General features: G+C 42.0%; 1 protein-coding gene across 10 annotated transcripts in view; it reads right to left on the bottom strand.

Moving 5' to 3' along the window:
- The window catches only part of brwd3 (bromodomain and WD repeat domain containing 3), a 117,738-nt gene that overhangs the window by 83,811 nt on the left and 7,415 nt on the right, over positions 1–26,512 (bottom strand). For 4 of the 10 annotated variants that reach the window (XM_070883114.1, XM_070883115.1, XM_070883116.1 and 1 more), the window contains exons 8-17: positions 25,878–26,099; positions 23,170–23,270; positions 21,696–21,766; positions 20,751–20,851; positions 17,829–17,869; positions 14,012–14,116; positions 12,270–12,423; positions 11,740–11,874; positions 11,214–11,342; positions 4,411–4,636 (exon numbers count right to left, since the gene is read on the bottom strand). In XM_070883114.1, coding sequence (XP_070739215.1) covers positions 4,411–4,636; positions 11,214–11,342; positions 11,740–11,874; positions 12,270–12,423; positions 14,012–14,116; positions 17,829–17,869; positions 20,751–20,851; positions 21,696–21,766; positions 23,170–23,270; positions 25,878–26,099 — 1,285 coding nt within the window. Of the gene's footprint in view, positions 1–4,410; positions 4,637–11,205; positions 11,343–11,739; positions 11,875–12,269; positions 12,424–14,011; positions 14,117–17,828; positions 17,870–20,750; positions 20,852–21,695; positions 21,767–21,862; positions 22,056–23,169; positions 23,271–25,877; positions 26,100–26,512 lie in introns of those variants that run through there. The other 6 variants (XM_070883119.1, XM_070883118.1, XM_070883117.1 and 3 more) reach the window with 6 other exon arrangements.

Here is a 26,512-nt window from a genome sequence, read left to right as displayed (position 1 = left end):
TCCAATACAAGAGTCACAGCCTTTGTCACAGGTGGGACAGATAGTCGTTGAGAGAAGGGGTGGGTGGGACTGGTTTGCCTCACGCTCTTTCCGTTGTCTGCGCTTGATTTCTGCATGCTCTCGGCATTGAGATTCGAGGTGCTCAGCGCCCTTCCGGATGCACTTCCTCCACTTAGAGCATCTTTGGCCAGGGACTCCCAGGTGTCAGTGGGGATGTCGCACTTTATCAGGGAGGCTTTGAGGGTGTCCTTGTAACGTTTCCGCTACCCACCTTTGACTCGTTTGCCATGAAGGAGCTCAGTGTAGAATACTTGCTTTGGGAGTCTTGTGTCTGGCATGCGAACTATGCGGCCTGCCCAGCGGAGCTGATCGAGTGTGGTCAGTGCTTCAATGCTGGGGATGTTAGCCTGGACGAGGACGCTGATGTTGGTGTGTCTGTCCTACCAGGGAATTTGTAGGATCTTGCGGAGACATCGTTGGTGATACGTTTCCAGCGACTTGAGGTGTCTACTGTACATGGTCCATATCTCTGAGCTAAACAGGAGGGCAGGTAATACTACAACCCTGTAGACCATGAGCTTGTTGGCAGTTTTGAGGGCCTGGTCTTCAAATACTCTTTTCCTCAGGCGGCCAAAGGCTGTACTGGCGGCGGTGTTGGATCTCATCGTGGATGCCTGCTCTTGTTGATAGGAGGCTCCCGAGATAGGAGAAGTCCATCCACGTTGTCCAGGGTCGCACCGTTGATCTTGATAACTGGGGGGGGGCAGTGCTGTGCGGGGAGGACTGGCTGGTGGAGGACCTTTGTCTTATGGATGTTTAGTGCAAGGACCATGCTTTCGTACGCCTCAGTAAATATGTCGACTATGTCCTGAATTTCAGCCTCTGTACGTGCAGACGCAGGCGTCGTCCGCGTATTGTAGGTCGACGACAGAGGTTGGGGTGGTCTTGGACCTGGCCCGGAGACGGCACAGGTTGAACAGGTTCCCACCGGTTCGTAGTTTAGTTCCACTCCAGCGGGGAGCTTGTTGACTGTGAGGTGGAGCATGGCGGCGAGAAAGATTAAGAGGGTTGGGGCGATGACGCAGCCCTGTTTGACCCCGGTCCGGACGTGGATCGAGTCTGTGATGGATCCGTTGGGAAGGATAACGACCTGCATGTCGTCATAGAGCAGGTGGAGGATGGTGATGAACTTTTGGGGTCATCCGAAACGGTGGACGACACTCCTTTGACCCTCCCGGATGATACTGTCAAAGGCCTTTGTAAGGTCGAAGAAGGCCATGTATAAGGGCTGGCGCTGTTCCCTGCATTTTTTCCTGTAGCTGTCGTGCTGCAAAAATTATGTCCGTTGTGCCCCATAGGGGACAAAATCCGCACTGTGACTCTGGGAGGAGTTCCTGGGCCACGGGAAGAAGACGGTTGAGGAGGATTCTAGCGATGACTTTCTCTGTGGTTGATAGCAGAGATTCCTCTGTAGTTGCCACAGTCGGACTTGTCCCCTTTTTTAAAGATGGTCACGATTACTGCATCTCTGAGATCCCCCGACATGCTCACCTCCCTCCAGATGAGAGAGATGAGGTCGTGTATTCCCACCAGCAGTGCATCTCCACCATACTTCAATGCCTCAGCAGGGATTCCATCCGCACCAGTAGTCTTGTTGTTTTTAAGCTGTCTTATGGCTTTTTCTACCTTGTGCAGTGTTGGGGTCTTACTGAGGTGGTGTCGGATGGCATGCTGCGGGATGGAGTCGAGAACACTCGAGTCGAAGGCAGAGGCTCAATTGAGGAGATCTTCGAAGTGCTCCTTCCAGCGGGCCCTGACTGCCTCGGTATCCTTGGAGTGTTTCCCCGTTCTTGGCCAGCAGTGGGGTGGGACCTTGGGTGTTTGACCCGTAGGTGGCCTTGACTGCGATGAAGAATCCTCACACATCATAGCTATTGGCCAACTGCTGTATCTCCTGTGCTTTCTCCATCCACCACCTGTTCTTTAGGTCCCGGGTTTTTTGTTGGACCTCAGCCTTGAGCTGTCTGTAATGTTGCTTTGCTGCTCCCGCATTGGGTTGTTGTTTAAGGCTCAGAAATGCCTTGTGCTTGCGATATATAAGCTTTTGGATCTCCTGATCATTCTCATCAAACCAGTCCTGGGGTTTCCTGGTCGAGCATCTCTTTGCAGGCACTGGTTATGGAGGCCTAGAGGGCAGACCATGCGCTATAGGCATTATGCATATCGGGGCCATCAAGACACGCCAGGTTAGCTGTGAGGCACTGGCTGTATAGGGCTCTCTTAGCTGGGTCCTTAAGTGCTCCGGCATTGACTTTTTTTGCGGCACTGCTTCTGCTGCCCCCTCCGCTTTGGGGCTATGTTGATGTCGATAATGGATCGGATTAGGCGGTGGTCCGTCCAGCAATCGTCGGCTCCTGTCATGGCGCGGATGATGGCGCCCAGTGCAAGAGTCATGAATACTGAAAGACTTTTCCAGTGGAAAAAATGCTGTATACTGCTGTTCTTAATCTACATCCAATTCATGTACATTTATATACAAATTTAAGCAAAGCTTTTATTTATCAAAAGTTACTTTTAATTACAGGTTGAACCTCTCCAGTCCGACACCTCGGGACCTAACCAGTGCCAGACCAAAGAATTTTCCGGACCAGGGGAGGTCATGCTGACCCTAACATTGTCAGCAGTACCCTAGAGGCCAACCGACAAGTGGTTAACTTTGCAAAACTGCGGAGAAGACCATGATGAATATCTGGTTTGTAGAATAATATACTATTTATTATAAGGCCCCGAACTTGGTGGAAGCTAACTTCCGCCCAAAGGACCGCTGAAATCCTGACGGTACTTTGGGCGGAAGTTTCATGAAAAAATCCTGGAAAGCTCGCCCGGCGGTAAAAATGCGACTTACGCCCTGAATCTAGGCGGCAGCTCCCATTCTCGGCAGCAAATGCAATCCTCAGCAAAGTACCGCCGAGGATTGAGTCGGGCCCAGGGAGGGGGGAACTAATTAAATAAAAAATGTTCAAAAAATAAACACTAGAAATCCTTCAGGGGACCCCATTCACTTGAATCACTGCGATAAAAATAAAGAAAAGTGTACCAACTTTTTTTTTTGCAGGTCTTCATACTTACCATACTCATACTTGCCCCCACGCGGCGGTCCTTTCCCCTGCTGCAGCGGAGGACCGCCTGGACCAAACTGGCAGCGCGGCAGACGAAAGGACACTTATTTGCATTGCATGCCAGCGGACGTCAGGTAAGGCGGATCAGCGTTGTCAGCAGTACCCGGTTTAAATAAATACTAAGATCCCCTCACCTAACACCCAGTCGAGCCCTCACCTCTTCTCTGACCCAGCAGTGCTCCCACCTGCTCTGTAGTGCCGTCCACCTGTGTCGTTCCGTCCCTATGCGAACCCGCGGCTCCTCCTGATCCCAACCCTATTTTCAGGCGTGACGGCTGTGAAGCGGCTCCTGTCGACATGGGGAAATCATTTGCCAATTTCATGTATAAAAAGGATTTCCATCTGGCCTCCAAGTCCAACATCAAAAAGGTGAGCGGCAGCTCGGGGCGGGTGTTGTTGGGAGGGGGCAGCAACGATGTCACTGGACCCGAGGGCCGCCCGCCTGCTCACCGGCGTTTGTGCCCCACATCTATGGCAGCTTTCAGCCTGTTTTTCTTTGGTTGATGTCTGCGCCGTTTGGAGAAATCGGCTTTCGTGGGCACCCAAGTGCTTTATCGCGCATTGGGATCTGTGTAAAGACAACAATCGGCCTTTCCCCGTCGTCTTTCTTATTCTCCATACTCTTTAAAAATTACTCAACTTGATGAACACAGGACACAGCGTGGGTCGCGACCCCCCCACTGGGAATGATGCTGGACCAGAGTGTACCGGACTAGAGAGGTTCAACCTGTATATGGAACTATATACAAGCTGCAGGCAGTCAAGCGTCTTTATGTGATCGCAAGAAAAACAGTTCTGATATAGAATTTATTTGTATATTTAAACAAATATTTACATCATGAACTAGTGAGCAACGTCAACTGATTACAGTATGCAAGACCACGGCATTATAGCAACTGCCTGCACCTGACCATATGACCTTCCTGTATCTGACCCAGCGTCAAATACCTGATAGTATAAACGCGATAAGGCTTCACTGTACAAAGTATCCAATAGGATTAGAACCTGTACCACTCATATAATGACAACTGAGAGGCACAACATGGGGATCTTCATGAAAGAAGCTATAATTCTCAAACACATCAAATATGTACATTTTGAAGGTCTTACATGAGTGAAACTACTTGCCCAGTACTCAATAGGAATTTACTCTATTTTATTTAGCACAGGACAGGATACTTAGAAATAAAGATCTATGTTAAAAAAAAGCATCAGGCAGTCCCATTCTCACCATTTGCCATGTACCCCAACTGTGGAACAAGCTGCTCATCCATGCAATTTTCCCGACCAGGCACCAGCCGTTGATATAGTGTTGGGTGGGGGTTTCCATCCACATCAACTAGAAATGGAGGAGGCATGAGATGAGGCGCCTGCTGTGTCTGTTCATCCAGGACATAATTGTTGGAATCACGGATAAGAGGACGGTAGTCAGTGTGAAAAAACATTTGGTCTGGAATCTATTGTAGGGGGGGAAAACATTTACAATTGAATTCAGGTAACATAAGGAAGCAGTTCATAAGCTGATACATGATTAGTCTTTAGTTCTAAGTTATCTTTGCATACGTCACCCTTTTTCGTTTGAAAAATACTACAGAAAAAGTTTGCAATTTTATTCTCTTTCCTTTCCTATTTTCCATGCCTTCCTTCCCGGAAGGCAGAGTTGCCTTGCTCGAGTACAGTCCAGAGGAACATCTCAGAGCAAGAACCACTTCACCCAAATGGGCATTCTCATGCATGAATTTAATCTGTGAGTGTCAGCAAGATACTGGATAGTGGGGGTCACTACAGTCAAACCTGATCATGTTCACATACACACAATCACACTTCCAACCGGGAATGGACAGTGATTAGGAACAGAAATCCTGATAATTTCCTCTCTCCATAATCCAGGGGCACCGAGACCAACTATTGACATCCCAGGTTATGCCCAGCTGAGATCAGTTAGCAACATAGCCTCAGAAATCCCTTGACTGTATGGTTCGGATACTCACTGTCTTAACCAGTAAAACCATTAGGGAGCACTGCTCTGCTGTTACCCCATTTGAAGTGTTTGAAACAGCATGTTAACAGGAAAGAGGGAAAATAATTTGATCTTTTTCTATTATGACCTAATTCGGTCAATGGAGTGTTATCATTTATAATAGTTGTCTTAATTTCTTAAAGCCAGTTCCACAATGAAGCCATTTTAAAAACCTATACACTTTTACCAGTATTCGAACACAAGAATTCCAATTAAATTTTGCACAGTGCCAATTCTCCCTCCCCCATAGATAGCATTTAACACTCCTATCTAAAAGGACTAATTACACTTTGTACATTTTTCTTTTTTTAGTTTTACATACTAAAAGTCATTACAGTATTTTCACTTCATTTTAATAATTCTCACTTCTATTCCCTTGCTAGGTTTTCTCCTTACACTTCATATAAATCATAGAAGCATAGTGCTAGAATTTCCCCTGAGATTGCTGCTGCCAGATTCTTAGTGACATTCTGGCGGTTGCGTCTTTTGAACCGCTGGAATACCACTGCTGCATGCTCCCGTAATCTTCTGTGGTTGAGTCTCGGTGGTGGGTGGCAGTAGCAGGCCGGAGTGGGCGGTGGCGAAGGGCCTAAAAGTCGGCAAGCTGCTTGCCTTACTAAAGGCAAGCAGCCCCCCCCTAGAAAACGCGCGTTTTCTTTCTTTGTGCATGCGCGGTCATTCTCCCGCGATTTCGGGATCAAAGGTGACCCTGCGTATGCGCAGAGAACACAGAACACAGAGTGCTGAACATTTTGAGAGTGCAGACATTAGCAGCGCGAGATTGGGAGCGGAGATAAAAGGGCGAGAGAGGAGCAGCCCAGCGAGACAACAAGCAGCCAGCTGGAGCAGCACCAACCGACTGGGAGAATTAGAAATAAAAAGAATCAAAGTGTGATGTCACAAGAAAGCAGGGAAGTGATTTGTTGGTCAGTATTTCTCTCTTTTTCTTGGGCATTGGTTTAAATTTTCTTGGGCATTGGTTTAAATTATCAGCCGGGATTAAAAACTAAACGTTCAAAATTTAATTAATTAATTAAATACATTAGAGGTGGCAGGGCAGGCGATGCGTTGCAGCTGCAACATGTGGGAGCTGGTGGACACCACTGAGGTCCACAGCGACCGCATCTGCAATGTTGGTTGCTCGAGGAATTTCGGCTCCGTGTTGATGAGCTGGATTCCGAGCTACGGACACTGCAACACATCAGGGAGGAGGAAGAATTACCTAGATGCTGTGTTCCAGGAGACAGTCACACCACTTAGATTAATTAATTCAAATTTGGTCCGTGGTCAGGGACAGGCAGGTGTGACTACAAGCAAGGCAGATATGGAGACCCGGGAGGTAGTGATGGAGGAGCCTCGTCCTTTGCTCTTGTCCAACAGGCTCGAGGCTCTTACTCCCTGTGTGGGAGAGAGCAGGGACTGCAGGGAGGATGAGCAAACTGACCACAGCGCCGTGGTACAGGGGACCATTCAAGTGGGGGGAGTAAAAAGAAATGTGGTAGTGGTAGGGGACAGTATCATTAGGGGGATAGATACTATCCCTGCAGCCGAGAGCGTGAGTCCTGAAGGCTGTGTTGCCTGCCCGGTGCCAGGGTTAAGGACTTCTCCTCTGGGCTGGAGACGAACTTGGAGTGGGAGGGGCAAGATCCAGTTTTTGTGGTCCCTGTGGGTACCAAAGACATATATAGGACAAAGAGTTTCTGCTGAGGGAGTATGAGCAGCTAGGGGTTAAATTAAAAAGCTGAACCACAAAGGTAATAATCTCTGGATTCCGAGCTACGGACACTGCAACACATCAGGGAGGAGGAAGAATTACCTAGATGCTGTGTTCCAGGAGACAGTCACACCACTTAGATTAATTAATTCAAATTTGGTCCGTGGTCAGGGACAGGCGGGTGTGACTACAAGCAAGGCAGATATGGAGACCCGGGAGGGTCTAGCAAATTTGCATAGGGTAAATAAGATCACAGAGATGAAAGCATGGCTCAAAGATTGGTGTGGGAGAAATGGGTTTCAATTCTTAGGGCACTGGCACTAGTACTGGGTTAAGAGGGAGCTGGTCCATTGGGACAGGCTTCACGTGAATCAGGCTGGGGCCAGTGTCCTAACAAATCAAATAACTAGGGCTGTAGATAGGGCTTTAAACTAAATAGGGTTCAGGTGAGCTGAAATGTAAATTGAAAGGTGGCAAAAGTGCAGGGTAGCAATGGGAGTAATGATAACCAGAGTGTGACAGGAAGGGGCAGAACGTATACACAGAAGACAAAATTAAAAGCTCGATATCTGAACACACGCAGCAGTCGTAACAAGATAGATGAGCTAATGGCATAAGCAGAAATAAATGGGCATGATCAGTTTACCATTACAGAGACCTGGTTGCAAGGTGACCAAGGATGGGAACTGAATATTATGGGGTAATTGCCATTTCATAAAGATAGGCAAAAAGGAAAGGAGCTGGGGTAGCTCTGTTAATAAGGGATGAGATCAGTGCAGTAGTGAGAAATGATATTGGCTCAGAAGATCAAGATGCAGAATTAGTTTGGGTGGAAATAAGAAATAATAAGGGAAATAAGTCACTGGTGGGAGTGGTCTACAGGCCCCCAAAGCAGTAGCCACACTGTAAGCACAGAGTAAAAAATCAAGAAATAATAGAGGTTTGTAAGAAAGGTGCGGCGATAATCATGAGGGATTTTAATCTTCATATTGATTGGACAAATCAAATTGGCAATGGTAACCTTGAAGAAGAGTTCATACGAGTGTATGCGGGATGGTTTCTTGTAACAATACATTGTGGAACCAACCAGGGAGCAGACTATTTTAGATCTGGTAATGTGTAACGAGTCTGGATTAGTTAATGATTTCATAGTGAAGGATCCTATTGGGAAGAGTGATCATAGCATGGTAGAATTTCAAATTCAATTTGAGGGCGAGAAAGCTAGTTCTCAAACTAGTGTCCTGACCTTAAATAAAGGTGATTACAAAGGTATGAAGGAAGAGCTGGTTAAAGTGGACTGGGAAAATATATTAAAGGGTAAGACGATAGAAAAGCAGTAGCAAACATTTAAGGAAATATTTCATACCTCTCAGCAAAGATATAGTCCAGTGAGAAAGAAAGACTAAGAGAAGGATGAACCATCCGTGGCTATATAAGGAAGTTAAGGATGGTATCAAATTTAAAACAAAGGCATACAATGTTGCGAAGAGCACTGGAAGGCCAGAGGATTGGAAATTTTTTTTAGAAACCAGCAAAGGACGACTAAAAAAATGATAGAGAAGATACTTATGAGAGTAAACTAGCAAGAAATATAAAAACAGACAGTAAGAGCTTCGACACGTATATAAAAAGGAAGCGAATAGCTAAAGTAAACATTGGTCCCTTAGAGGATGAGACTGGGGAATTATTAATGGGAAACAGAGAAATGGCAGAAACACTTGAACAAATATTTTGTATCGATCTTCACAGTAGACGACACTAAAAATATTCCAACAGCGGATAATCAAGGAGCTATAGGGAGGGAGGAACTTAATACAATCACTATCACAAGGGGAAAAAGTACCAGGTAAACTAATGGGACTAAAGGTGGAGAAGTCCCCTGGCCTGCATCCTAGGGTTTTAAAAGAGGGGGCTGCAGAGATAGTGGATGCATTGGTTGTAATCCACCAAAATTCCCTGGATTCTGGAGAGGTCCCAGCTGGCTGGAAAATCACAAATGTAACGTTCCTAATTAAGAAGAGGGAGACAGAAAGCAGGAAACTATAGACCAGTTAGCCTAACATCTGACATTGGGAAAATGCTGGAGTCCAGCATTAAAGTAGTAACAGCAGGGCATTTAGAAAATCATAATGCAGCCAAGCAGAGACAGCATGGTTTTATGAAAAGGAAATCATGTTTGACAAATTTGCTGGAGTTCTTTGAGGATGTAACGAGCAGGGTGGCTAAAGGGGAACCAGTAGATGTTGTGTATTTGAATTTCCAGAAAGCATTCGATAAGGTGCCACATAAAAGGTTACTGCACGCTCATGGGGTTGAGGGTAATATATTAAGTTATCCAAACATTGATCCACACTAACAGAAAACACAGTCGGGATAAATGGGCCATTTATAGGTTGGCAAATTAACTAGTAGGGTGCCACAGGGAATCAGTGCTGGGGTCTCAACTATTTGCAATCTATATTAATGACTTGGATGAAGGGACTGAGTGTAATGTAGCCAAATTTGCTGATGATACAAAGATAGGTGAGAAAGTAAGTTATGAGGAGGACGCAAGGAATCTACAAAGGAATATAGATAGGCTAAGTGAATGGGAAAAAATTTGGCTGATGGAGTATAATGTGGGAAAATGTGAAGTTATCCACTTTGGTAGGAAAAATAAAAAAGCTAATTATTTAATTGGGGAGAGATTACAAAATGTGGTGGTATAGAGGAATGTATGAAACACAAAACGTTAGTATGCAGGTACAGCAAGTAATTAGGAAGGCAAATGGAATGTTGGCCTTTATTGCGAGGGGGATGGAGTATAAAAGTAGGGAAGTCCTGCTACAACTGGACAGGGCATTGGCAAGACCACACTTGGAGTACTGCGTACAGTTTTGGTCTCCTTATTTGAGGAAGGATATACTTGCACTGGAGGCAGTTCAGAGAAGGTTCACGAGGTTGATTCTGGAGATGAAGGAGTTGTCATATGAAAAAAGGTTGAGTAGGTTGGGCCTATACTCCTTGGAGTTTAGAAGAATGAGGTGATTTTATTGAAACATATAAAATTCTGAGGGGCTTGACAGGGTAGATGCAGAGAGGATGTTTCCCCTTGTGGGGGAATCTAGAACTATGGGGCGTAGTTTCAGAATAAGGGGTCGCCCATTTAAAATGGAAATAAGGAGGAATTTCTTCTCTCAGAGGATCGTGAATCTTTGGAATTCTCTACCTCAGAGAGCTGTGGAGGCTGGGTCATTGAATGTATTTAAGGTGGAGATAGACAGACTTTTGAAAGATAAGGGAGTCAAGGGTTATGGGGAGCGGGCAGGGAAGTGGAGTTGAGGCCAGGATCAGATCAGCCATGATCTTATTGAATGACGGAACAGGCTCAAGGAGCGAAATGGCCTACTCCTGTTCCTATTTCTTCTGATCTTATGTCCGTTCCTATTTCTTATGTTCTTATGTCCTCCAGCGCCACACCTGTAGCCAAAGGATTGAAAAATGCCGGTCAGAGGCTCGTCTATTTCCTCTTTTGCTTCTCTTGTGCATGGTTTAGTTTTTGAACCGACTTTCCCAAGCTAACTTTCCGTACTGTAATCCCACATCAAGTTGTTACTACTTTAGAATGAACTTGAGCAATAGTACCCACCATTCTCTGCATCTTCCCTAGTGAACTGACACACAAGTGATCACTAGCAATGGAAACATATTCAATATAATGTGCATACAAAAATAATCAATCCCTTCAGCACACATAACCATTCAGAACCTTGATTAAAACCCATACAGGTAATTTCTTGTTGCAAATCTTCCCCGGCTCTAACCCCAGTCCACTCCTTTACAGGCAACCGGCAAGGTATTTAACTGAGTAATGGCCAGCCTCTTTACAGGCTTCTTTTTTTTATCTTGCTCCCACCTTCAAAATGGAGGACAGAAGCCAGGAAGGACAATGGTGTTAAGTGAAAGATTTAACATTAACATTAGGTAAGAACTAGAGTAGTTAAGTTTAGATTTTAAAAGCAAACCAGGACAAAGAGATAAAATGAGAAAAACAGTTGGACAAAGACACGATGATACATTTAAAGTGTTTTAAATTTCATGTAAAGTTGTTTTCCATGCTATGTTTCAAGCTTACGGTTAAAATGTGATAAAGATAAAGTTCTTCCCAAAAGTGGAGCAGGTCGATTACTGTAATATTAGCATTTGTTCCAGCATGAGCTGAACAACCAGCAAGCCCCAGAGACGTATTTCCTTACCCAGCCAATTTATGGGTTCAAGTAAGTAAATGTTATTTCCACAATGCATGCACTCACCAACGTACCTTTTCATATGGTTTACTGCAGCCAAATCCAAAGATCAGTAAATGTCCATGAGAGTCAGTACATGCAAAATGCTGTCCATCTGCAGAGAATTTACAATCAAACACAGCACCATGACCCTGACCTTCAATCTGTAGAAAATAAATAAAATCTCTTTTGGTTACACTGATGGATTAAACAATGCTTTGCATCTTAAATACTCACTATAGGTCTGACAACCCCAGACCATCTACGAACATTCGTAAAATTGTTCAAATTAGATAGAGGAACCAAGAAGTAATATTGTAAACTAAGCTTTAAAAATTAAAACAAAGGTTCCAGTGAACTGGATGGTAGAATAAACATTGGCTTTTCAATTGAAATTGATGAAATTAAATTTTCTCTATCTGTTGGCTGTAAGGACCCTAGTATAAAATGAGTTTTGATAGTCTTAATTCACTGAAATAAAGTGTCTATGTACAGAATGGCATGTCTAGAGATATTTAGACCCAGCTTAAGTTTCACCCATAGACTAGAGAAAATGCTTACCATGTTGAAAAAGTTCCGGAGTTTGGTACCTTTTGAAAGGTCCCAGATGAATATGTTGCCATCATGCCCTGCAGACAACATAATCCTCGAGTCAAATGGATGAGCTTCCAGAACAAAAACTTCATCATCATGACCCTATAGAAAAATTGCAGCATAATAAACATGCCCACATTCAAACATCATGATTTTACCTTCATTGTGTCACCATCTTTACAACAATTACAGCCAGAACCATGACTCTTGCACGCCAGCCAACGTGTTATTTTACTGTCACTCAGCATTTTCCACCTTGAATTTACTGTTGGTAGACAAATCACATACTATCCTGCCCGTTTTATTTTGCCCTCAGTCTACTAGGGACATTGGAGTTTCTGGTGTAACACTCAGTCTTGCCCTCAGCTCTGGGAGGGGATACCACAGCAGAACTAGATGTCATCAAGAATAGCTCTCCTGCCTCCAAGACTTATGGCTACCTCCATTTAATTCAATCATATACCATTTAATTCACAGTATTTATATGGTTTACTTACCGAAAGGATATGAAGCAGCTGGCCAGTGTAGGAGTTCCACACTTTCAAATGAAAATTATTCACTGCTGTGATGACTGTGCTGTCACAGCGACCCCACGCTACCATGGTTACTTTCAACTTACTGACTTTGTCTTCCATAGGAACTGGATTGTTCCTATCAAAGAAAAACAAAAATTAGACACATGCGACCAGATTTCTTCTCATAGCAATATAGATTAAACAGATTACAGAATTAAAAACAGATTTCATATTTCATATTTTCTGTCGTTAGTATACATTTTAAAATCGCTTCAGGGCTGCAGAATTAAACCCAATGTTCTATTCAGTGAATAGAAATGTTGGCATAATTATATATAATCTTTTGATCTGAACATTCGCTTAGGGAACTGGCTAAATGTTCAGAATGATATTACTTGTGGTGAAGTAATTCATCAAGTAAGATGTGATCATGTTTGAAGCTTCACAATTAAAAGGACATGCCTTATACATGAACTTGTTCAATTATGTCAACGGTTTCTCAAGGTGGAGGTGAAAAAAAAGAACCAGTGTGTAATAAACAAATGAATGAATGAAAAAGAAGAAATTTACATTCATAAAGCACTTTTCATATCCTCAGGACATCACAAAGTGCTTTACAGCCAATTAACATAGTTATATTTGTTTTGTAGGCTGACAGCAGCTTACTAGTATGCAAAGTTCCCAAAAAGCAACATTTTTTTTTTGGGTGCTGTTGGTTGAGGGATAAATATTGGCAAGAAATGCAGGAAAACTCCCTGCTCTTCTTCAAGTAGTGCCATGGGATCGTTACATCCAACAGAGAGGCCTCAGCTTAATGTCTCATGTGAAAACCATCACCACTGAGAATGCAGTACTTCTCAGTACTGCACTGCTGCGTAAGGCCATATTACTTGCTCAAATCCTTGAGTGGAACATGAACCCATGACCTGCTGACTCAAGAGGTGAGAATGCTACTACTAAGCCAAGGCATGCTTCAAGGGTGATCCAAAGTTAATTCAAGCAAATTTGTCAATAACTTACAAAATAACAGAGGAACAATATGGAATTAAAAAGGTAGGGAGAACAATTTCTCAATCAACCACACTCCCAATTGGAAAAAAGATTTCCGCATTGACGAGGGAAACCAGTGTACAAAGTAAAGTGGCAAGCAACTATTCAGATAAACTGGAGAGATCTCCAATATAAATATGTGTCTCCTTCCTGGTGCAGGAGGATTAAAAATAAATCAGCAATAAATGCTGGCCTTTCACGCAACCTACATACCCCAACAATTAATGAAACACCAACATTCTAATTCCTAACTTGGCAATAACGGATAATGCAAAGCTAATATGATGGCTGCGACAGAAAAAAAAAAATCTTTAAGACCGAACAATCATGAGGACAAACTGCAAGTGTATCTATTTCTGTATTCTGCAACAAAATAGGTCCATATTTGCTGTTATTGTACAGGAAACAGATTAAAAATACTTGAATAAGGTGGAAAATGGGAATCAGTTTTACTAAAATTATATCAGCTTATGTAGTTTCTTTAAATGTTGCGAGAACTGATCTATATTCACAATGTTCAAATTACATCTTTAGCACACAACTTCTACAATAGATAACCAAAAAGGAACACTTTGCTTTCTATTTTCTGGGGGGGGGGGGGGGGGCGGAATATGAAAATCTGTATCTTATTTTTTGAACAAAATGCTCAAATAGATTATGCTGTAATAACTTACCCTGGTAATTTCGTAAACATATCCAGAACTATACTCTTCCATTCTTGGTGTTGGTACTGCCATATTCTGGCTGTCCCATCTCTGCTACCACTAACAAATCTTAAACTAGCCAGGGTTGGGGGAAGATAAAGAAAGAAAAATATTTTAAATATTTGTAAAATAGTTAAATCTATTACAGACACCAGTATATTAAAAAGGACAAGGACAGCAAGTTTAACTTTAATACATTATAAGAACATAAGAATTAGGAACAGGAGTAGGCCATCTAGCCCCTCGAGCCTACTCCGCCATTCAAAAAGATCATGGCTGATCTGGCCGTGGACTCAGCTCCACTTACCCGCCCGCTCCCCATAACCCTTAATTCCCTTATTGGTTAAAAATCTATCTATCTGTGATTTGAATACATTCAATGAGCTAGCCTCAACTGCTTCCTTGGGCAGAGAATTCCACAGATTCACAACCCTCTGGGAAAAGTTGTTCTTTCTCAACTCGGTTTTAAATTGGCTCCCCCGCATTTTGAGGCTGTGCCCCCTAGTTCTAGTCTCCCTGACCTGTGGAAACAACCTCTCTGCCTCTATCTTGTCTATCCCTTTCATTATTTTAAATGTTTCTGTAAGATCACCCCTCATCCTTCTGAATTCCAACGAGTAAAGACCCACTCTACTCAATCTATCATCATAAGGTAATCCCCTCATCTCCGGAATCAGCCTAGTGAATCGTCTCTGTACCCCTTCCAAGGCTAGTATATCCTTCCTTAAGTAAGGTGACCAAAACTGCACGCAGTACTCTAGGTGCGGCCTCACCAATACCCTGTACAGTTGCAGCAGGACCTCCCTGCTTTTGTACTCCATCCCTCTCGCAATGAAGGCCAACATTCCATTCGCCTTCCTGATTACCTACTGCACCTGCAAACTAACTTTTTGTGATTCATGCACAAGGACCCCCAGGCCCCTCTGCACCCCAGCATGTTGTAATTTCTCCCCATTCAAATAATATTCCCTTTTACTGTTTTTTTTTCCAAGGTAGATGACCTCACATTTTCCGACATTGTATTCCATCTGCCAAACCTGAGCCCATTCGCTTAACCTATCTAAATCTCTTTGCAGCCTGTCTGTGTCCTCTACACAACCCGCTTTCCCATTAGTCTTTGTGTCATCTGCAAATTTTGTTACGCAACACTCTGTCCCCTCTTCCAGGTCATCTATGTATAATGTAAACAGTTGTGATCCCAGCACTGATCCCTGTGGCACACCACTAACCACCGATTTCCAACCCGAAAAGGACCCATTTATCCTGACTCTCTGCTTTCTGTTAGCCCGCCAATTCTCGATCCATGCTAATACATTTCCTCTGACTCCGCGTAACTTTGTCTTCTGCAGTAACCTTTTGCGTGGCACCTTATCGAATGCCTTTTGGAAATCTAAATACACCACATCCATCGGTACATCTCTATCCACCATGCTCGTTATATCCTCAAAGAATTCCAGTAAGTTAAACAGGATTTCCCCTTCATGAATCCATGTTGCGTCTGCTTGATTGCACTATTCCTATCTAGATGTCCCGCTATTTCTTCCTTAATGATAGCTTCAAGCATTTTCCCCACTACAGATGTTAAACTAACCGGCCTATAGTTACCTGCCTTTTGTCTGCCCCCTTTTTTAAACAGAGGCGTTACATTCGCTGCTTTCCAATCCGCTGGTACCTCCCCAGAGTCCAGAGAATTTTGGTAGATTATAACGAATGCATCTGCTATAACTTCCGCCATCTCTTTTAATACTCTGGGATGCATTTCATCAGGACCAGGGGACTTGTCTACCTTGAGTCCCATTAGCCTGTCCAGCACTACCTCCCTAGTGATAGTGATTGTCTCAAGGTCCTCCCTTCCCACATTCCTGTGAGCAGCAATTTCTGGCATGGTTTCTGTGTCTTCCACTGTGAAGACCGAAGCAAAATAATTGTTTAAGGTCTCAGCCATTTCCACATTTCCCATTATTAAATCCCCCTTCTCATCTTCTAAGGGACCAATATTTACTTTAGTCACTCTTTTCCGTTTTATATATCTGTAAAAGCTTTTACGAACGATTTTTATGTTTTGCGCAAGTTTACCTTCGTAATCTATCTTTCCTTTCTTTATTGCTTTCTTAGCCATTCTTTGCTGTTGTTTAAAATTTTCCCAATCTTCTATTTTCCCACTAACCTTGGCCACCTTATACGCATTGGTTTTTAATTTGATACTCTCCTTTATTTCCTTGGTTATCCACGGCTGGTTATCCCTTCTCTTACCGCCCTTCTTTTTCACTGGAATATATTTTTGTTGAGCACTATGAAAGAGCTCCTTAAAAGTCCTCCACTATTCCTCAATTGTGCCACCATTTAGTCTATGTTCCCAGTCTACTTTAGCTAACTCTGCCCTCATCCCACTGTAGTCCCCTTTGTTTAAGCATAGTACACTCGTTTGAGACACTACTTCCTCACCCTCAATCTGTATTCCTCCTCAAGGCTACCCCGTGCGATTTGATTTGACCAATCGATAGGTAGGTTAAAATCCCCCATGATTACTGCCCTTCCTTTTTCACATGCCTCTGTTATTCCCTTGATTATTGTCCGCCCCACCATGAAGTTATTATTTGGGGCATATAAACTACGCCCACCAGTGACTTTTTCCCCTTACTATCTCTAATCTCCACCCACAATGATTCAACATTTTGTTCATTAGAGCCAATATCATCTCTCACAACTGCCCTGATATCATCCTTTATTAATAGAGCTACTCCACCTCCTTTCCCTTCTTGTCTATCCTTCCGAATTGTCAGATACCCCTGTATGTTTAATTCCCAGTCTTGGCCACCCTGCAACCACGTTTCTGTAATGGCCACCAAATCATACCCATTTGCAATGATTTGTGCCGTAAACTAATTTACTTTATTTCGAATGCTGCGTGCGTTTAGATAGAGTGTTTTAATACGAGTTTTTAAACCATGATTTTTAGTTTTGACCCCTCCTGCAGCCCCTTTATATTCATACATATTGTTCCTTCCTATCACCTTGTGGTTTACACTTACCCCAGTGCTACTCTGCTCTGTTGCCTCCTGTCTTTTGCATTCTTTCTTGGGGTCCTGTTCATCTGCGCTCTCACCCACTCTAACTAGCTCAGAGCCCTCTCCTAGGTTCCGAATACTCCTCGCATTGAGGCACCAAGCTTTCAGGCTTGCCTTTCTATTACACTTTGACCCTTTAGAATTTTGCTGTACATTGGCCCTTTTAGTTTTTTGCCTTGGGTTTCTCTGCCCTCCACTTTTACTCATCTCCTTTCGGTCTTTTGCTTCTGTCTCCATTTTGTTTCCCTCTGTCTCCCTGCATTGGTTCCCATCCCCCTGCCATATTAGTTTAACTCCTCCCCAACAGCGCTAGCAAACACTCCTCCTAGGACATTGGTTCCGGTCCTGCCCAAGTGCAGACCGTCCGGTTTGTACTGGTCCCACCTCCCCCAGAACCAGTTCCAATGTCCCAGGAATTTGAATCCCTCCCTGCTGCACCACTGCTCAAGCCACATATTCATCTGCGCTATCCTGCGATTCCTACTCTGACCAGCACGTGGCACTGGTAGCAATCCCGAGATTATTACTTTTGAGGTCCTACTTTTTAAATTTAGCTCCTAGCTCCTTAAATTCGTCTCGTATGTCGTTGGTACCAATGTATTTTATAATACTTTCTAATATGCAAGAAAATAAGTAGCTATAATTTTGATTTTCAAAAAAAAAATAAAAAGCAACCAGCTCAAAATAAGCACCCCACCACCACTAAGGCATAAACTTACCTGTGGATATTGTTGCAGAACTGAATAGCGATCACTTTATCCTAAAGGAGATTGAGGGGAACAAAAAGATTCTGGTCTTTTCCACAATTCAATTGAAGAAAATTGTAATGACTAATGTTCAGCTCCAAGCTAAAACTAAAGGTCTAGTACACCATGAGATAAGACACTTTCCCTAAACTATTCTAAAAGTGCAACATTTCCAGGTTTATTACCAGTTATGCAATGCTGTATTCATTCCAATGCCAGCCTTAGCCCAGGGTAACCAAATATGTAAAGCCAAATTAGAGATATTAGCATATTTATTGCTGCCAATAACAGCAAACAACTGTTGTAATGCATTTGTATGGTATTCTCCTGTTTATTTTAAACAGAAAAGTTAATCCATTTAAAATAAATGGGTAAGGGCCTCTGATAAAATAGCAAACAATGCCATAAGACTGCAAAAAGCATGTCCATGGATATAGCCAACAGTAATCTCTACTCCATTGTGCCTTTTAATTCTGAAGTTTCTTCCTTTTAATGTGGGTTGTATGAACCAAATTGGAAAAGTAGGGTAAACATCAGTACTACTGTGCATTTCTATTCCATGGCTTCCAGAATCTGCAATGACAGCATACATTTGGCAGATGGAGTACAATGTTGGAAAGTGTGAGGTCATGCACTTCGGCAGAAAAAAAAAATCAAAGAGCAAGTTATTATTTAATTGGAGAAAGATTGCAAAGTGCTGCAGTACAGCGGGACCTGGGGGTCCTGGTGCATGAAACACAAAAGGATAGTATATGCAGCTGCAGCAAGTGATCAGGAAGGCCAATGGTATCTTGGCCTTTATTGCAAAGGGGATAGAGTATAAAAGCAGGGAAGTCTTACTACAGCTCTATAAGGTATTGGTGAGGGCACACTTGGAATACTGCGTGCAGTTTTGGTTTCCATATTAACGAAAGGATATACTTGCTTTGGAGGCAGTTCAGAGAAGGTTCACTAGGTTGATTCCGGGGATGAGGGGGTTGACTTATGAGGAAAGGTGGAGTAGGTTGGGCCTCTACTCATTGGAATTCAGAAGAATGAGAGGTAATCTGATCGAAACATATAAGATTATGAGGGGGCTTGACAAGGTGGATGCAGAGAAGATGTTTCCACTGATGGGGGAGACTAGAACTAGGGGGGAAGATCTTAGAATAAGGGGCTGCCCATTTAAAACAGAGATGAAGCAAAATTTCTTCTCTGAGGGTTGTAAATCTGTGGAATTAGCTGCCTCAGAGAGCTGTGGAAGCTGGGACATTGAATAAATTTAAGACTGAAATAGACAGTTTCTTAAACGATAAGGGAATAAGGGGTTATGGGGAGCGGGCGGGGAAGTGGAGCTGAGTCCATGATCAGATCAGCCATGATCTTATTGAATGGTGGAGCAGGCCCAAGGGGTCATATGGCCTACTCCTGTTCCTATTTCTTATGTTCTTATTTATGTTCTTATTTCTTTACTATTTAGTGGTATGTAGCAACGTCATTGTTTTCATACTTTTGAGGTGTTTTACTTACACATGGATATGAGAAAATGGCACTGAACTCAAAAAAAAGCAGTAACAAGATTTAAATAACTAGGGAGTTTATGTAATATTTTTTCTGTGAAATATTGGGGCTGAATTTGCAGCTCCTACAGGTGCGTACAAGCCTGTAGGGGCCCCACAAGTTCTGGGTTTAGGCATGCACTGCGCATGCGCCGAAACTCAGAACTTGCGATCTGTCAAAAATCCTCTTGACAGATCGCACGAATCTAACAGAAATGAGTATTCGCTGGCAGAGAGTTGGGCTATTTGTACAACTTCTGCCCAGCGAAAGCCCGTGAAATTCTTATGCCTGATAAAAGCAGGCATGATGTATGCTTTTATCAGTGTAAGACTTTTAAAGGACAGAAACATTTTAAAAATGCAATAATTGAAACATTTAAAAACCTGTGGAATAAGGTAAGTTTATTTTTAGACCTTTTAAAATATGTAATTTATTTTAAGTAATTAAATTTAATTTTGATTAATTTTAAACTTGAGATTTAAAAAAATTATTTTAAGTGTGTATTTTTGGGGGGTATACACAGAACTCACCACAAGTATGAATGGGAATACCCCAACTTTGATTAGTTGGGCCGGCTCATGTGATTTCAGGGGCACTTGTGAAATGCCTGCGTCCCGAGGATATGTGGGCCTCTACGCAGGCCTATGCATAGAGGCCCAGGACCGCAAGTCCCCCCAACTTCCTGGACCACCAGGTAAGTTCGTAGATTTCTTTCAAGTCGGAGGCATCCGCCCGCAGGAAGCCTCCGACTGCAATTTCTGCAGCAATAAGTGCGACCTCATTAAAATGAGAAACTATTTTGGAACAGTAAGGTTGTGCTTACACTACAATTGTGTGAAGACTTCACAATGGCATTAAAATTGTACTGTAAATCCAGAAGCAATCTCCAGCTTGATACAGAACGGAGTACAGCAAGATTTCTTGGAGATGGGAATCTCACTTCACTTTAAAGTCAGGTCATTTACCGACTCTGGATTTATATTAAAGCACAAAATTGCTGCTTGACAACAATGCCGCAGTTGCAGTATAAATGCAGCCTTAAATAACCTAATGCAAGGGAGTGGAAATGAGTGCGTAAGAAACGGAACCTCCTCCCAAGTGCGCGCAAATACAATCATACACATGCTGTTAATTCAGCTCCCAATCTCAATCACTTCTTTAAATTATTCCCGAATTATTGTTAAAAAGTTAAATCATTTTGATGGGTTGTGCATATTTTTTTTTTAAAAAAGGGGGACATACAGAATGAGAAAATTCCCTCTTTAAACAAGTCACCTTGATAAAGCAAAATACATTTGAGTCATGATGTATAAGAATTACATGTACAAACTGTGACCTCAATGTTCAGCATCTTACCATATGAGACGCCAGCTCAGAAATTTTCTCTGGTGAACCAGAACCCAAGTAATAAACTCTAATCACATGGTCTGTGCTGCCAGTTGCTATGAACATTCCACCTATAATTCCAATTAAAAATATTTTAACAAAGTACATTTGATCTGAACAATCTCCTTTCGTATGGTAGTAGCAAAGCAAATCAAATGCCAATATCTTAGTTGGATATTCAAAGCTTCCGGTGTAAGAGTGGATATCTTGTAGGGTGCCTGCAAATTTCCTCCGAGGGCAGTGCTCAATGATGTGCTCCAGGGTCTGATTAGGAGCTCCTATCAAGGAGATTCTCATTCCCATTTTAATCCTGTAATAAACTTGGTATAATCAATTATTTCAATTCCTAGCCGCTCTGACCACTAAAGTCAAAACAAATGTTATTTCTTGGACCACATAGCCGGTCAATGCCACTCCAGATTTGGTCCAGTGTGTGGTGTCGCCTCAGTGCTATAGTAAGCAGCCCTGTTGAGAAAGGCAGCTTGCCAAACGAAATCCAGGAGGATTGGAATTTGAACTCAGATCTCTCTGCACATAAAGGTCGCAGCATGGCACTAGGCAATCATGTTGCAAAGATTTATTACCATTCCCTTTCAAGGCTTATATTAGGTAGAACATTCAAAGAAAAGTACATAGATAAAACACAAACTTAAAATTGTAATGCAGTCAAAAAAAGTCTACAGTTGGATCGGTCATCACAAATAATTATGAGTCTCTGCAATCAAAATAATAGTGATTCAGTGGTCAGATTAATTTTCTTTTGGCTAGGAAAGGCAAAGTTAAATACAGCTAATTAACATAATTGTAGTTATTCATTCCTCAAATGTCAGGTGGAGGATGGAACATGAGGAAGAATGGGGTGGGGAGTACTCATAAACAGTTCTCTTTCTCTGTGAAACTAGAAGAAAAACTTACCAGAACTAAAGGAACAGCAAGAAATTTGACTTCCTGGCCTGGATCTATCTGTAAATTTCATGGGATGTTCACTGTAAAATAAGAGCATTAATTTCAATACAAAGTAGTCACAACGTTACCAAATTAAATTCACATTACTACCACGGAATTCGGATGCATTCATGTACCATGTATGAATAGTCTTTTAGATGCAACATTAAATCGAGGATCCGTTTGCCTTTTATGGTGGATATAAAAGATTCATGGCTGTTTGAAGAGCAGCTAGTTCCCCCAGCTTCCTGGCCAACATTCCTTTCATCTCATTTGCTGTTTGTGGGATTTCAGCAAAATGGCCGTGACATTTTGTCTTCATAACAGTAACTGCAAATGACAATTAATTGGATGTGAAGCCGAGGGTGTGATAAGGTGCAAGTTCTGTTCTTTTTTTTTATGAGCCATACATATGAGCTGTGATCCAATAATTTGCAGCAATATAAAATTAGAAAGTCAACTGGATGCCTTCACATCCGAGTGTAGAAGACATGGCAATGAAAGCTTCTGTTTATCATTCACTTTACTGCTCTGCAATTGAAACCTAATGATAATTTGTTTGTGTGACAAAGAAGTCACCACCATTTCTGGCAGTAGCATGCCCTTTCAAGAAGCAGTTTTTACAGTTGAGTCTGCTGAGAAACTCTACCACTTGGTTGTCAAGCAATTGATTCACTGAATTGATTTCTCTCCCTCCTAAATTGTGATTAGTGTTAAAGGCAAGCTCTGCTGTTTGACCCTTATTGCAGTAACAATTAGTTTAGCCAATAGTGTCTGATACTAGTTATAAGAGTGCCTACAGTATTTATCAGCTTTAGTGTAAGAAACCAGAAACAGCTGTTTGAACATGTCTTGGCATTGTTGCAGTATATGCAGAGGACCAGAATGCTCACAAGCTAGGAAAATTCAGTCATTTGACTCAAGGGCAGTTCTCCAGAATGAGCTTGATGGCTACAGACATGTTCGGTTTTCCCATCACCACCATTCATCATCTAAGAAGAGAGAAATTGACGCGAGCTCCTTTTTATTACTTAAAATATTATGTTCCCATTAGTGCTCTGCCATGTAAATTACAGATGCCAGTGCATATCTAAAAATATTGAGATTGCCCATTACCTTATGAGTGGATAATTCCAGACACAAGGGCTGAGGAACATCTCTCAAATATAGTAATGCCAGTGCCTGCAAGTTAACAAGGTTGGACCACTAGAGCTACCAATAGGAACTTATGCACTGTTAGCTTCATCTGATGGACCCATCATGTTAAATTACTCAATTAACAGACCAAATAAGTTATATTCACAAATGTGCAGCAGTGACAACATGAAATAAAAACTGACCTTTTTAAATCGTATATAAATTACTAAATAACAAAAGTTGCAATTAAAAGCCAACGGATTCATGTCCACAAAGCAGCAGCAGATATATTTCTCAAGAAACCTACTTAAATTTTATGGTCTCTGTATTCCATTGCCAAAAGCAGATGGTCCCATCAGCCCCTGTGGATGTCAAGTATCGTGTTGTTCCTCTGGTCCCTGGGCAAAACTGGAGTACAGAAAATGGAATCTTACGCAAGACATTTGAAAATCCAAACAAAGTTTTTTTAACTTTTCTCTCAACTTTTGTAAATCAAATTTACAGATTAATGAGTTCCAATAACTGCAATTTATCTCCTCTCGCAGGCATTGGCTCCTTAATTGGGCATGGATCCACAGCACCATTCAAATATGTTCATTCATTAGTCAAATACATTAGGCATGCATTTTGCCTCATCACCCGAGTCAATCAGTACCATTACTGAACAGGTCAGCACATTTCCTGATGGTTCAGCAAGTTTATCCAGTGAGTAACTGATCCATATAGGCTAAGACTGGTCAGTTTGATCCCCATTCTGTGCTCTGTTTGCTGATCTCGACGGGGCAGTGATAGAGGCACTGCAATTAACCTCATCTCCCCAGGCTTGGGGAGATGAACGTCAGTCAAGGTTTCTACCCTGGATCGCTATCTAAAAACCCCTGATTGAAATGTGCACTAACGTTAGGCAAGAATAGGATCAGGCTCACCAGTGATTGTTTAAGCCTACCAACACTCAGTCAAGGCATAAATAATGACTTAGGCAAGGTTCTGAACTTATGAAACTGTAACGCAGCAAGGTATAAAATTGCTCCCAACTTAGAAATCGAAATGAGAGGTTTAGTCTAATTTTCTGCCTGCTGATTTTCTCTCCAGTTTAGAATTATGCCCACGTTAGCAATAAAGTACAGCAATACATCTACATGCATCCATTGTGCAGGGTTGCTTTTGGTGAAGTTGTACAAATCTCACATCGTGACTGCTGCTTAAAATAAAGTGGAAATGCAAGAATCACATTTAAAGCTAATATGAGGTTATGAATCTTATAAGATTTGTTCCCCAATTAAATTAGCAAGGTAGTTGTGCTTGATGTGAGGGGAATTAAGTGGGACAAGTGAAATATGTTTCAATGGGAAAGCATTTGGGAAACAATGGTTACAATATCAAGTTTAGAATAGTTATGGAAAAGGCAAAGGGAAAATAAAATGTGAAAATATTCAACTGGAGAAGGGCTGATTTTAGTGAGCTGTAAAAGAATTTAGCCCAGGTGGATTGGAATCAAAGATCAGCAGATAAAATAGTAAATTAGCAATGGGAGATCTTCAAAGAGAAGATAGTTTGGGTACAGACTAGACCAAGTTCCCATGGCAGGGGGGGGGGGGGGGGGGGGGAAGGAAGGGCATCCAAACACAGAGCTCCCTGGAGGACTAAAGATATAGAGTTTAAAATTAAACAGAAAAAGAAAGCTCATGATAAACGTCAGGTTCATAATTCAGTAGCAAACCAAACTGAATACAAAAAACACAGGGGAGAGCTGAAAAAGGAGATAAAAGGGGCAAAGAGAGTGTATGAGAATAGATAACCGGATAACGTGGTGAATGGTTGTTTTTCAGATTGGAGGGAAGTGTACAATGGTATTCCCAAGGATCGATGTTAGGACCACTGCTATTTTTGATATGTATTAATGACCTGGACTTGGATATACAGGACATCATTTCAAAGTTTGTAGTAAAACAGTGAGGCACATAGCATCAGACTTCAGGAGGACCAGTGAAATTGGCAGATACATGGCAGATGAAATGGGCAGACACATGGCAGATGACATTTAACCCAGAGACATGTGAAGTGATTCATTTTGGTAGGAAGAATGAGGATGTGACAATATAAACTAAATGGTGCAATTTTAAAGGGGGAGCAGGAACAGAGAGACCTGGGAGTGTATGTACACAATTCTTTGAAAGTGGCAGGACAAGTTGAGAAGGCTGTTAAAAAGGCATTCAAGATCCTTGGCTTTATAAATAGAAGCAGAATGTACAAAAGCAAGGAGGTTATGCTAAACATTTATAAAACATTGGTTAGGCCTTAAGCTGGAGTATTGTGGCCACTTCTGGGCACCATACCTTAGGAAAGATGTCAAGGCTTTAGAGGGTGCAGAGGAGATTTACTAGAATGGTACCAGGGATGAAAGACTTCAGTAATGTGGAGAGACTAGAGAAACTGAGGTTGATCTCTTTAGAGCTGGGAAGGTTAAGAGATTTGATAGGTGTTCACAATCTTGAATGGTTTGATCGAGTAAATAAGGAGAAACTGTTTCCAGTGGCAGAAGGATTAGTAAGTGGGGGGTGGGGGGGGCTGATTTAAGGTGATTGGCAAAAGAACCAGAGGGGACAGGAGGGGAAAAAATTCACAGCAGTTATGCAGTGAGTTGTTCTGATCTGGCTGAAAGGGCAATGGAAACAGATTCAATCATAACTTTCAAAAGGGAATTAAATAAATACTTGAAAAAGAAAAAAAAATGCTGAGCTATGGAGAAAGAGCCAGGGGAGTGGGACTAATTGGATCGCTTTTTCAAAGATCCGGCACAGGCACGATGGGCTGAATGGCCTCCTTCTGTGCTGCATCATTCTATATTACTAAGACATGTTATTTAAGAATCACATCAATCATTTTAAGACTATGTAAAGCTCATTTTTACTTTTCATGGTATTTTGTACTGAAAATACTTTCATGGTTATTTCCAAAAATAGGCGAGTCAGACGACACAAATAAGCATAGAACAACAGGATACAATCCCATTACCATTAAAGAGGTTATAGATCCAGTATGCCCTTGCAATACAGCGACAGGAGCACACGTCCGTAGGCACCAAACACGGATCACTTTATCACAGCTGCCTGCAGCAATCAATGTGTTCTCGTAGTTAACAGCCATATCAGAAATCTCAGCTGAATGCCCACGCAGAGTGGACAGAAGTCGTCCATCATCTGTGGCCCAAATCTTCACCAAACAATCATCTGAACCCTAGAAATAGTACAATAGATTTAAAGGACTGGAATACAAGTTACACATTATTTAAGCTTAAATCACATTACATGAATATCCAAGTATTTGAACTTAAGCTTCAAAAATGGTCTGATAATCCATGGCCACAGCTGCACAAATGCATGAAACTTCAAACTTTTTTTTAAAAAATCAGATAACATATATACAAATGCTATATATTTAAAAAATACAAATAAATCTCAATGTGCATTCAAAACATGGGACACACACATACACACAAAGAATACACTATGCATTAGATAATATGCCACCCATGCTTAAAAAATATTGTATTGTCAAATCTTCCGTGAACAGTGTCACAAAAGATTTGCGGTATGAAAAATAAACTGCATATTTTAAATAAAATATTCCTTTATTAACTCGTAATTTAA

This window comes from Pristiophorus japonicus, chromosome 6, assembly GCF_044704955.1.
Source record: "Pristiophorus japonicus isolate sPriJap1 chromosome 6, sPriJap1.hap1, whole genome shotgun sequence".
NCBI classification, from domain to species: Eukaryota; Metazoa; Chordata; class Chondrichthyes; family Pristiophoridae; genus Pristiophorus; species Pristiophorus japonicus.
Note: the sequence above shows the minus strand (reverse complement) of the source record. Positions and strands in the feature narration are given on the sequence as shown.